Genomic DNA, 13,490 nt, shown 5'->3' on the forward strand with positions numbered 1-13,490 from the left:
TGAACCATTCCAGAAAGATTGCTTTTTGGATATAATTATACACCAAAAGGAAAGATATGTTGCCTTCTATAACCTCTTAAAAGTAAAAAGGAAAGTCTCCATATACATATATGGCTTTTGTCAAGAGCATAAGTTGTTTTTTTTTTCCCCCTTTCTTTAGGGTTCACTGTCAGACTTTCTTAAAGCTAATGTGGTCTCTTGGAATGAATTGTGTCATATTGCAGAAACCATGGCTAGAGGATTGGCATATTTACATGAGGATATACCTGGCCTAAAAGATGGCCACAAACCCGCCATATCTCACAGGTAGAGCTAAATTTATATTATTTTCCCACATAATTCAATATTTGTTTATTATTTAAACTTTTAATCCCCTGAACAAATTTATTTTTCCCCTAGTTATCTAATCATGCTATAGGAGGTAGAATGATTTTCATTTGTTTTTCAAATTAGTTTTGAGAGATTGGCCAGGAAGTATTTTGTATAATGTGTATATTAACATCATTAGCTTAATTGTTAGTCATCATTAGTTTAATTATTGACTTATGTTTTAATTAGTCTCATTTCTGAAAGCATGGTTAAGAATGAAAGTGTATTTTCTCTAAATTGAAAGAGAAAGAATTTGTTGTACTTCAAAACATGACTTACTTCAAAGATGATTATAAATAGGTATGAGGGAGTGTAATTAAGGAGAGACTTAGAATATCTTTTTTGCTTGTGTTTTGAATGACCACAAGAACATTACCTGAGCTGAGGTGGAAGGAGGCATTATTTGAACAATTGGGTTTATTACTTAATTGCCTTTTTTCAGTGAAGAAATAGTACTTGGACCTAACAATTGTCATACCCTCAAAAAGGAAAATGTTAGTTCCTTTAACCATGGGATTCATTTTGACACTGCATATTTAACTTCCTTGAACCTGGAACCAGTTTTTCATCTTGTAGTAGTCAATTTAAAGATGGTTGTTTTAAAAGTAGGCTTGAACCGATTCATAACAGATACTTAGTCGAGTGCCCCTAGTGGTGTTTCAGGTTGCTAGGAAGCATTACTTTTATTCCAGCTCTAACATAGATTCTGGTTTTGCAGACCTTTAATGACCTCCACCTCAGAAATAGCTCCTCTTCTCACCTGCTACATACAGTCTAACTGCTTCCTTCTGGACCTTACCCAGTTCTATAGGGAACTAATCCTTTGGAGCCATCAAAGGTTATTAGGAGTAGGGTCCCTAAAATTTTTTTGAGTCTAAAGTGATTGGTTTTGGTAGCATTTGTTAGTGTCTCCTATGCCGCTTCTGTCCCACCCTTTGTCTCTCTTTCTATACTTATAAATTTAACCATTGCTCATGGCACAAATATGTTTAGCTTGGGTATAATGATCTCTAGGATGAACCTGTTGAGGTTAGTGTGTAGAGGAGGCTATGTGAATGCCTTAAAACGGTCACTCTTTCAGGACACCAGAATCTAACTGGAGCAGTGTATGTTTATGGTGAAAGTTTCTGTTACATATTCCTAGAAATGCTTTTTATATACAGACCGATGACTATAAGAACCACTAAAATAAGAGACCATTCTAAAATGTAGACCTGTGCCAATAGGCAGAAGGCCTCAATTCAGCAATTCTTTGAAAATTCTAAAATCTTTCTTTTTTTAAGTTCTATTTCAAGGGAGTTTCTAGCTATAAACTCTGTATATTCTTATTATCTTAGAAAACAGTAATTTTATGATTGGTATTTTTGGAATGGCACCTCTTTATAATTCTGATAATACTATGTTATGGAAAGAATGCCTCCTTACTATCCATGTTATGAATTGGAGTTTATCACCGTACTCTTGTGCTTCAAGCTATATGGAGACTTTGCTTAAGCTTTTTCCTCCTCTCCCTTTTTCTGTATTTCATACTTTCCAGTAATTATTATTTTATAGCATACATAGTCTCCCTCTTTCCCACTGTCAGTAAAAAATTTAAAAGATGTAACTTGTTTAAACTTAATTTGAATACTTTGTCTATCTTTCTATTTGCAAGGGACATCAAAAGTAAAAATGTGCTGTTGAAAAACAATCTAACAGCTTGTATTGCTGACTTTGGGTTGGCGTTAAAGTTTGAGGCTGGCAAGTCTGCAGGCGATACCCATGGACAGGTAAGGATGATAACTATAAACTGTAAGAAGAAATAATCTTGTCCTAGGTTTTCTAAGCATGGCATATTTGGATTGAATTGATCTAAAATTAATATGGTTATTAAATTGGCATCTAATATAAAATGACTCTCTTAAGAGTATAATGTTAAATTCGCTGAGGAAGACATTTTCATATGATGGTGAAGGACTTTTAGGACTTCAAGTGGTTTAGATCAAGCAATTCATAAAACAGCCTAGACAACTAGTGGTTACCAGAAGGTAGGGTAGAGGGGGGAGGGTAGATGGGAAAAAATTTAAATAATTTCTTCAATTAAAATAATTAATTAATTGAAAAAAACAACCTAGACAGCTGTCCTTGGATTCTATTTTTAAAACTAATTGAAGAAGAATCCACATTTTAACTTGTTACTTCTTTCTTAAAAGGAATGAAAGACTAATCAGTCATTATTCATGTTGTAGCATATTAAGATCTACTGCCCATTTTACCAGGCAGCAATTATAGTTTCTTGCTTCTTGGTCTTTATTGCTTCATTAACTCTATAATCAACTTTATAGCTTTTCTCTGAATTCTCTGCAAGGTTCTGAGCACTTGTAAAGCCCTGAGTGAGGAGACTGTAGTCAAAAGACTACACAGAGAGATCTCCGTAATGGGAACCTTTAAGGCCAAAGAAGGGGAAAAAATATCATACGTACATTTTGTTCTCAGAAACTGTGAGGCTAGAAAAGGTGTTTTCAATCCTACAAGGTCACCTTTTAATCAGAAAGTTTGTCCTGAAAGATGATGTTTTCTTACAAAGCCAAATGACTTAGGCTGTGGTATGATCATTTCTCCATCTTTCAGATCATGGAAATTATTTGTTCATCTAATTCTCAGCTTTTTTTTTTTTCTCCCAGTATATCCTATTGACTTCCAAGAATGCAGTTATCAAATAATCATAGCACAACACATTTTGGCAATATTGACTAATGATTTAAGAATTTAGTTTGGTGCAATGATCAGCAGTCGTAGTTCTAGAAAGGTTGACACAAACATATTTGGGAATGCAGGCAGTTTTGTGGAGAATATTACTGAGAGGGAGACTGTTCAAAAAGCCTAGGGACAAACTTGTGAGCTTATTGTATGATTGATTATTGTAAGACCAAATTTTGGGAATAGTTTAATCCTTTGATACCTCATAATCCTCCCCGATATTTTTTTAAGAAAAAATTTTAGGACTCATTTATATCTTTTAACACCTTCACAACTGGGTTACATGATGAGGTAAAAATAACTAAGTGCTTGCATCATTGGTTCCTTGACTTTAGATTCATAGACCAGAAAATATAAAAATGAATGTTATCACACATTTTACATATTGCACAATTAAAATAGTTATTTAAAGTAGCAAAAAGAGTAGAGCTACTTGTTTTTTCTTTATTCTCCATATTAAATGAATTAAAACTTCAAGTTTGAGATCTTAGTAGTCTGTAATTTTTTTTTTTTAAAGCATCTCTGTTATCTGTATATTTGCAGTTAATTGCCCAACTTCTAGTCTAGAGATTACAGGATGGAATTTTTTATAAAAACCAATATCTGGGCCACTCCCTAGATCTATTAATACTCTAGTAGACTGTGATCTACCCAGCTATCTTACAAGTTTTTTAAGCATCCATATATGAATGTTGTCAAGTACCAACCAACCAAGCTGTACTAGCTTAGTAACTATTGTTACTGAAAAATACAAAATTGTTAGGGACATATATAAATAAAGAACTCCAAGACAATGAGTAAACACATAGATTTTGTACAAATAGAATTTTAAAGTTTATCTATCCTTTTTTGGGTAATTCTTTTTACATCTTGTATTGTTTATTAGTTTGTTTTTTTAATACAGAGAAAGAGAAACACTTAAAGTATTTTTTAAAAAGATACCTCTTGGCTGGGTACCCGAAACTTAATGGATTTCGTTAACCAATGTCACCATTAAAAAAAACCCAAACATTTCAGACAGTATGCAAAGGTACAACTGAAAAGTACATAGCTTTTTTCTCTATTCCATTCTTCTTCCCACAACTCTCGTTCAGTTTCTTGTGATTACTTCTGGAAGGGAGAAATAATTCTAAGCCTATGCCAGCACAATGTTTGTTGATGTATTTAAATGTATGCAGAAAATTATTAGCATATATAATACTTTGTTTCATCCTACAGTATTTTCGGAAATCTTTCTGTATCAGTCCTTATAGATTTACCTCATTTTTTTTTTTTAAGAGCTGTATAATACTCTATTTGTTTCATCGGTCTCTACCGATTGATGCTTCCTCTCTTCCCATTGTCTTGGCTGTTTTATTACTTGAAATGGAATAAAATTTTGCTTGACTCTGTAGTCTAGTAGTCATAATGTAGTCACATTATCTGATAATAGACCACATTTGGTTTTGATTTTTTTTACAAAATCATAAAATGTTAGTTCATAAAGTTAATGTATGAATACTGTTTGCTTTTAATATCTTTTTCAGGTTGGTACCCGGAGGTATATGGCTCCAGAGGTATTAGAGGGTGCTATAAACTTCCAAAGGGATGCATTTTTGAGGATAGATATGTACGCCATGGGATTAGTCCTGTGGGAACTGGCTTCTCGCTGTACTGCCGCAGATGGTAAGGGAAAAAATAGTTTTTAAAAAAGATATATATGCCTACTACACATGTATGAAAAGGGATGATTCTACTCAAAGGTAATATTTTAAAGTACAAATTTTTCTTATTTTTTAAATAGACTCTAAGAGCTTAAAGGGAATTCAAGAGGCAGGGGATAGAGGGCAAGCCAGAGAGGAAAGGTTCCGATATGTATTGATCTTTTACCATTATCAGATGTTTTGCTGGCACTTTACATACCTTTAGCCTATTTCCTAAAACATCTTTGGAGGTAGTAATTTTCTCAGTTTTATAGATGAGCAATTTGAGGCTCAAATTTTAAGTAGAAATTAAGTAGCTTGCCTATTTTAGCCTCAAGTGGTAAATGGTGAAACCTAGATTTGGAACTCTGATCTAGATGTAGGGAGAGGGCTACTGCTTTGGTTAGGTCATGTGGGTCTTGCCCCCAGGTGGGTGAGAGGAGGTGTGTATAGAGATGGGGGACTTGGCCTCCCAGGACACTCAGCCTGACTCTGTTCAGCACTTCTGTGATGGCAACCAATACCTAACTAACCAGACTGAATTTAACACTCTATCCTCTAACAGACAGACTGAGCACACAATTGGACATGCTACAGGTTAAAGATCCTTAAAGCTTTACAAGTCTGATCTGATGTAGACATTATTGTGAATGTTCACTAGCACAGCACCGTGTTTCTAAAGGATTCCTCTTCTTTGTTCTTGTTATCGAAGTCCTTGTTCAAGTCCTCTAAATCAGGGGTCCCCAACCTCCAGGCCGTCGACTGGTACCAGTCCAAGGCCTTTTGGGAACTGGGTTGCACAGCAGGGAAGCAGCGGGCGAGCTAGCGAAGCTTTATCTGTATTTGCAGCTGCTCCCCAGCACTAGCATCACCACCTCAGCTCCACCTCAGATCATCAGGCATTAGATTGTCATAGGAGCACTGGTTTCTTGTGCCAAAAAGGTTGGGAACTGCTGATCTAAATGTTTGCATTGACTGATTGATTGATAAACCTGCATACTGTATGCATGGTGTGACAGAATTATAGTGTTCTAGATACTGTTTTTAGTGCTTTTCCTAAGTCTCCACTCTCTTCAGTTATGTTACAGCACTTTTTTTGGATGTGAGACTAAGGCAAACTTCCTGACTGTTAAACTCCCCCAAAAATGTATATTAGCTTCATCTGTTTTTTTAAATTTTAATTTATGATTGCCTAAAAACTTTCTGTGTATTGTGGAAGACCATAGAAGAAATTACGTTGACTATTTAAAAAGGTATAACCAACTTCACCTATAAGAATACTTTCTTTTCTTAGTATTGTAATAGTTTCTTAGTGTAGGACAGACTACCTCTGGTACGAAATTTGATATGGGGTGCTATGCTTTTAAAGGAATTTAGTAGTGTGCACTCAGGAATGGACAACCATTCATTCTTCCAAATCAGGGGTTTGGCATGGGAGTGGATTCAGGACCTAAGAAAGGCTGAAGCAACTTGGATATAATTTAAGCTTAGAAGTCTATAGGAAGAAGAGTAAGCTGTTTAGTATATTTTGGTTCAAAGTGGAAGAGAAAGTACATTTATTATGTGAATTTATAAAAGCAGAAGTAGGTCAGATGGCGGATGTCATAGGAAAATATATTTCATAAGAACTTTATTAACGTGAACTCTAAAGCAAACCATTGAATACAATGTTATGCAGAACACACAAGGCCCTACCCTTGTGTTTCATTAAGTTTCATTAAGGTGATAACATTTTTTCTTGGACTGTGGACTCTAGAGTAAGGTAAGTATGAATTGTCTAGCCCAGTGCTTGGTACATAGGAATTCAGTAAATGTTTTTGGATGAATGTAATACCTGAGAAATGCAAGGGAATGCTGTGGGAGTTCAGAAGAGTGAGATATTGCACTATTGATGGGAAGGAGGGGTTTTCAAGGAAGTTTTTATAGAAAAAGAAAAGGATGGATGCTGATATTTCTTAAATACCTAGAATGTGCTGTGAAATAATTGTAGACTCAGGCATTTCTGACTCAGGTCAGAAATTGGGGCAGAAAGAAACATTGCTGAAGTGAGTACTTTAGAATTTGTTGATGGTTCACTTCAGTGATTTTCAAACTTTAACGTGCATACCAAACTCCTGGGAATCTTGTTAAAATTCAGATTCTGACTCAGTAGGTCTGGGTTGGGGCCTGATATTTACATTTCTTACAAGCTGCCAATCAGTGCCAGTGCTGCTGACCTGTGGGCCACACACTCAAGTAGCAAAGATTAAATAGATGCCATAGACTGTCAGCATTCTGTCACTAGAAGTGCTCAGGCAGAAACTATCGAGGCATCAAGGATTCTTCCCTTTAGAGCGAGTCGAGTTAGATGGCTTGTATGATTCATCGTTTATAACTTATATTCTTCTATCCAGGAGTATATGGTGCATTTCTAGAGCCTGTACAAGGTTTCGGTCTATATACAAACACATCCGTCACTGAAATTGCTGATTAGTGATAGGTTTCTGTCAAGGAAAGACAGTAGCACAGACTTCTGAGTTATTAAGAGATGGATTCAAATTCCAACTCGACCACTTAACAGTTGTGCAAGTTATGGAACTTTTTTTTTCTTAGATGTAAAATTAGAGGTAATGCCATTTTCAATCTGTGAAGGTAAAATGGAAGTAAATAATATAAAGTTCCTGGTCAGGAGAAATGTTCATCAAATATTAGTTATTAACTCCTATCTGCATTTTCCTGTTTGAGTAGGCCCAAGAAAAAAGGAATCATTTATGTTGTTGAATTTTGCTTGTCTCTGAAGGCACATTCTGACTTCTTGGGAACCCTGTTTAGAGAATGTTTGTGATTAAAAAAAAAAAAAACTAAACTAAATATTTTTGTTAGTCCTGGTGAGGGCAGAAAAGAGGTGTAACTCTGAGGCAAATAATTCCTCATGTGGAGAGTGTTGAGGGTTTGAGTGTTTCCTGGGATAAAGATGGTTATAACAGACTGAACTCAAAGTCTTCAGAGATGGAAGCACCACTGTTTACAGTCTGAATTGCAAGAGTTGAGACCTTAAAGGGACACTATATTTGCAAGTGTTGATGGTTGACCTTGTCCTATATATAAATGGAGATAGCCATTCCTCATACAATAGATAAGAAAGTTCCTTATACAATTCTTAGTAGGGTTACATGCCAAATCACAGACTTTTATTTCCCCTAAATTAGAGTTTGGGTCACAGTGTGGTATAAGTCCATCAGTTATAGCATATAACAATTGGGAAAAGGTGATAGATACACAGAGTGTTTTAGAAAGTTTGTTCCAGTTTGGAAGTCAGAAAGAGTTGAATTAAAATATATGTATATATATTTTTTTACATTTCAGGACCTGTAGATGAGTACATGTTGCCATTTGAAGAGGAAATTGGCCAGCATCCATCTCTTGAAGACATGCAGGAAGTTGTTGTGCATAAAAAAAAGAGGCCTGTTTTAAGAGATTATTGGCAGAAACATGCTGTAAGTTATACAGTTAGCTTTTCACTTAAAATTCCAAGAAAATGCTTTTCAGAGGACTAATTTATCTCTGGGAGGATTTTCTGGGGAGGTGATCCTCATATAGGATATTCTGTACTAGAGTTCTGGAAACAACAGAATTAGGGCTATGTTTGTATGCTCACAAGGGAGATGATGAAGTCATAGTACCTACATGGGGGCTGTCATCTCCATGTTACCTGTATGGATGTCTCCTATTTGGAAGGCTTCCCCAGGAAAAGGAGTGCCTGGCTCTGAGCATGTTATAGTTAGGTAACCTTGCCCATCACCACCCTTCCCATGTGATGCCATTTAAAAAAGCAAAACACCCAGTTTTTCCTCTCCAGAGTTTATTTTAGCCTTTTGATTTGGGGTTGGAAGATTTTCAAGTTCTTAAGGATGCTCTAGAACTAGAGACTAGGTTGGTGAAGAATGCAACAGTACTGTCCTAGTATTTTGGTCTAGGTGTAACTAGAAACATGGATAAAACCATGTAGAGAATCCTCAAGGATAGCTTTCTAACCTTTCTATTTAAATGCAACATAAAAATGCTGATATTAACTAAGAAAAAAATGGGTAGACCGCATTTAGCATTAGTTTTGAATCCATTTTAGGGTATAGCACTGAGATGACCTGGTTCCTGAACAATGGATAAGGGAATTTTGGAATTAAAAAGATTAATCACCTGCTGTAAGTCTTCAGTGCTAAAAACAAAACAAACAAAACAAAACAAAACAAACAAAAAAAACAAAACCCTGTATTTCTCTCAGTGCTTTTCTTAATGTTCCTGCATACAACAGTTACCCAGATGTGTACATTGACTAATATCATACTTGGCTAATCTTGAAACTTTCTTTAACCCACAAAAGTTCCAATTTTTATGGACATTTTATTCTATTTCCTAATAGAAAACAAAAGTCGCTGTGGTGTTTGAATATGTGTTTCCTTTGTAGGGGATGGCAATGCTCTGTGAAACGATAGAAGAATGTTGGGATCACGATGCAGAAGCCAGGTTATCAGCTGGATGTGTAGGCGAAAGAATTACTCAGATGCAAAGACTAACAAATATCATTACCACAGAGGACATTGTAACAGTGGTCACAATGGTGACAAATGTTGACTTTCCTCCCAAAGAATCTAGTCTATGATGGTTGCACCACATGTACACACTGAGAAACGGGACTCTGAACTGGAGCTGCTAAGCTAATGAAACTGCTTACAGTTTATTTTCTGTGTGAAATGAGTAGGATGTCTCCAGGACATGTCGGAAAGAAGACCCTCGTCTAAAACTGTGGCTCTGGGAGACTTATGGCATTGCCTGTAGCAGAGACGTGAAGGACACGAGACTAAGAGAAACATTGCAAGCTCTGTAAAGGAACTTTTGAAAAAGTATACATGAAGAATGTGGCCCTCTCCAAATCAAGGGTCTTTGGACCTGGCTAATCAAGTGTTTGAAAACTGACTTCAGATTTCTTAATGTCTGTCAGAAGACACTAATTCCTTAAATGAACTACTGCTATTTTTTTTTAAATCAAAATCTTTTCATTTCAGATTTTAAAAAGGGTAACTTGTTTTTATTGCATTTGCTGTTGTGTTTCTATAAATGACTATTGTAATGCCAATATGACACAGCTTGTGAATGTTTAGTGTGCTGCTGTTCTGTGTACATAAACAAAGTCATCAAAGTGGGGTACAGTGAAGAGGCTTCCAAGCATTACTTTAACCTCCCTCAACAAGGTATACCTCAGTTCCACGGTTGCTAAATTATAGAATTGAAAACACTAACAAAATTTGAAAAATAAATCGATCCATGTTTTATAACAAGGTATTACAAATTCACTGTGTTATTTAAGAAAAAAAGGTAAGCTATGCTTAGTGCCAACAGTAAATGGCCATTCGTAAAGCAGTGTTTTAGCTTTTCTTGTGCTAGTTTGTAATTTAAAGGAAAAAAGTGTTGTTCCTTTGAAATGAAAAATGGTGTCATTTTCCCCTTCTTCCCATGTTTCAAAGCTTCATCTTATATCCAGTTCCCAAAATATTGCATACTTACCAGGTATTTTTTTTAAGGTGTGCTGTGTTTGGGGAATATTTGAAAATTTAAAGCATGATTTAAAATTTTTTAAGTGAGCTGTGACACTGGAAAGCTCTTCATTTTTATTCTTTTAAAATAGATTTTTTTTTCCTATTTATATATGTAAAATTGTAGTGTATTTCTTTTCACCAAACAGTGTGTGGGACATTCTTTATCACTGTTTTAAGATCACCTCAGGAAGTGTCATTACCCAGAATTCCTCACTCTGCTTTGAGACTTACAACTTTATCACCATATTTCTGCTTGGTGCCATCTTGTCAGAGTAATATTTGATGTCTGTGGTATGTAAAGATTATCTTAGGATAGAGACTGTAAATTTTAAGCACAGATTTCAGATATTACTGCTTTAAAACAAATCAGGGATAACAAGTTAAACTTATAACTTAAAATATGCAATGACATTTAGAGGTAACCAATGTTGATATAGGTAACAGTCTAGCCTCCTCCCGCAAATTGCTTTAACAACTAACTAACTCTGATATTAATTTAGGATAGCTCATGCCTTATCCTTGATAAGAAAAGGAATTGATGCTAGGTAGGCACCGAAGTGCTTTTCAAAACAAAAGTACATTAGAATATAATTGGATTCTTCCTCAAATTTATACAGGCCAAAGTAAAACATTAAATTTCCTGAATTTCTAGATTACTGACCAACAAATAGCCAGTATTACTCTATATACTTTTGTCAGGTCATTTTAAAATCCATACATTAATTTTATAAAATAATTTTTTACATGTCACTATCAGGAGCTTACTGTGAATGTGTTATCTTCAAATGGCTATTTAACCACACAGTACACTACATTTTACATATAATATGCACTTAATCTCTGGGAATACTAAGTTATATTATTTATAAGTAATACATAGGTCATCAGACTCTAAGCGGGGAGGGAAAGAGGAGTAATAGCATTGTCTGTGTGCCACACACCATACAGAATGTGCTCTTGGTCACATTATGTGCTCAAGTTGTCACTGTATTCCTAAGAATTCCCATTTCAATGTTGAGTTCACCTCTATAATTCCCATTTCAATGTTGAGTTCATCTCTATTTCAAAAAGTACTTAGCCTCTCAATTTCTTGATTTGGTTTTGCTTCAACTTTGAAACTAACCAAGAAGGGAAAATAATGAGAATGTTCACACATGAAAATTGTTAATCTGAAGACTAATTTCTATCTATTCTAAATATTTAATCCTGTTTTTTAAAGTTAAAAAAAATCAAAACAAAAACAAGGAATATTGCATTTGGCTTATGTGAACACAAGAGATAAGTTTTGTAAAACCAGTTATTCACAAGACAAATTTTTCTCTTCATGTTAGAAAACAGTTTTAGAAATCTGGGTATTGTACGTAATTCTAGCTAACCAATTTTAAAACTTGTATCCTTTTGAGAATTATACTAATAGAAAAACACTTTTTATAAGCAGTTAAGAATGTTCCAGTGACTACCTGTCCTGATAGTCTTGTTAAAACTTTCTTTTGCAGGGCATTTTCATGTTTGGTTTACAGTCAGTGCAGAGTGGGCAAGTTAACAAAAAGTTTAAGCTAGGGAAACTGAAAAAAGAAAGATCAAAGAATGAGAAAAATGGTTTCGTTTTGGGGTAAACTGAGACTCCAATAATTTTTTCCTCACGTGTATGGTGCTCCTTATGATTTCGTCTTGTATTTTGCCTTTCTGATACCCATCAGAACTGCTGCTCTAACTTATACTCTTTACCTTGCCCAGATCTTCGTCTAAGGAATGCTTTATGATCAACTGCCATAGGACTGATGGATTAACCAGTGTTTGGCTTTATTCGAAGTCTATGCCCTGCACAGCTCTTGTATGTATTTTAGATTCTAGGAAGTTTTTAGCATGTGATGTGTGATTCTTGTTTGAATGTTTATTACAGGTACCTTGTGACTTCTAGAAGAGAGACTGTGCCCCACAATTGTTGGTACCATGAACTCTCTTTCATGGTGATGTTTTTTTGAAAATACAATCAGGAAAACCCCCCACGTTTAGGATTTAAAATAAAATCATACATCATGAAATTAAAAAAGGAATCTCTTCTTCCCCCTTTCCTTACCCCTACATAATAGCTACATTTAAGTAAAATGCAGGTGGTGGGGAGAAAAAAACCCAGGCCAGATGATAGTTTGGTGGAATAAACTGATTACTGTTTTAAAAAAATTGCTTCACCACAGATATTTTCCAGTTTCTCTTTTTTACCTTTTTTAAAAAATTACTTTTTAGGAACATTTGGTATAATGTGCATAAAATTATTTACTGATTTATGGGCAAAATGATACAAGTAGCATCTTGAACATCATTTACCTCAGATATTCAACCAGCAGTACATTTTTTATGCAGTCTCAACCCATATCCTATTTGTTACCTCTCAAAATATTGGAAAGCAATTATTTTAGCTTTACTCTGTATTTCTTGTCAGTGTTTTGGGCACAGGTTGTTGTACTACTGTCAAATTGTACTTGCTATTTTTTTCTGCAAGTATTTAACAAAAACTAAAAAAAAAAAAAAAAAAAAAAGTCCCGAAAACCCCACCTTGGATAAGTGATTGTTAAATATTGTACAAATAAAATGTATGCTATCCCCATTCCATCCCCAAGTTAAATAAAAAAATGAATATGGTATGATTTGCATATGCAGTTTTTCTTTAGCTCTATGTTCTTAAAGGTGAATAGTAGCTTTATAATTTGTAGTAAGGCTTACACCTTGAGATCTGTAAGAATATTGGTGAAAGAAGGGAGGTTTGTCAATTGTGGCATTTCTCTCCTTTGTTTAAGCCAATTATATTCCTACTAAAGTAGGTATGTTGGTCCTGCCAGGTTTAGAGAAGCTAGCTGAGCTTTAGTTACCTTGACTTTTAATATGGAAATAGAAAAATGTGGCTTAGGAAATAGTCATCAAAGATATGAATTGTATTTCCAATTTGGTAATTCTTTACTAACTGAATGGGAGAATTCTGGTACTTCCACTTAGGGTAATCAGAGTAATCAAGAAAGTTAGCTTCTATTTACATTTTTAATGTTGCAAAGGTTTTGTTTATCTTGTGGTTTTCAAAGAAAATGGGTGGGGGGGGGCTGGAAAAGCCCCACATTGTCACATGTAGTGT

General features: G+C 35.0%; 1 protein-coding gene across 2 annotated transcripts in view; it reads left to right on the forward strand.

Moving 5' to 3' along the window:
* ACVR2A (activin A receptor type 2A) overlaps window positions 1–13,008 on the forward strand; it is an 80,303-nt gene extending 67,295 nt beyond the window's left edge. The window contains exons 7-11 of one of the 2 annotated variants that reach the window (XM_039855723.1): window positions 161–306; window positions 2,024–2,138; window positions 4,635–4,773; window positions 8,136–8,266; window positions 9,235–13,008. In XM_039855723.1, coding sequence (XP_039711657.1) covers window positions 161–306; window positions 2,024–2,138; window positions 4,635–4,773; window positions 8,136–8,266; window positions 9,235–9,429 — 726 coding nt within the window. In that variant the 3' untranslated portion in view covers window positions 9,430–13,008. The remainder of the gene's footprint in view (window positions 1–160; window positions 307–2,023; window positions 2,139–4,634; window positions 4,774–8,135; window positions 8,267–9,234) is intronic. The other variant, XM_039855724.1, reaches the window with a different exon arrangement.
* The last annotated feature ends 482 nt before the right edge of the window (window positions 13,009–13,490 follow it).

The sequence above is a fragment of the Pteropus medius genome, unplaced genomic scaffold (assembly GCF_902729225.1).
Source record: "Pteropus medius unplaced genomic scaffold, Ma_sr-lr_union100, whole genome shotgun sequence".
Taxonomy (NCBI): domain Eukaryota; kingdom Metazoa; phylum Chordata; class Mammalia; order Chiroptera; family Pteropodidae; genus Pteropus; species Pteropus medius.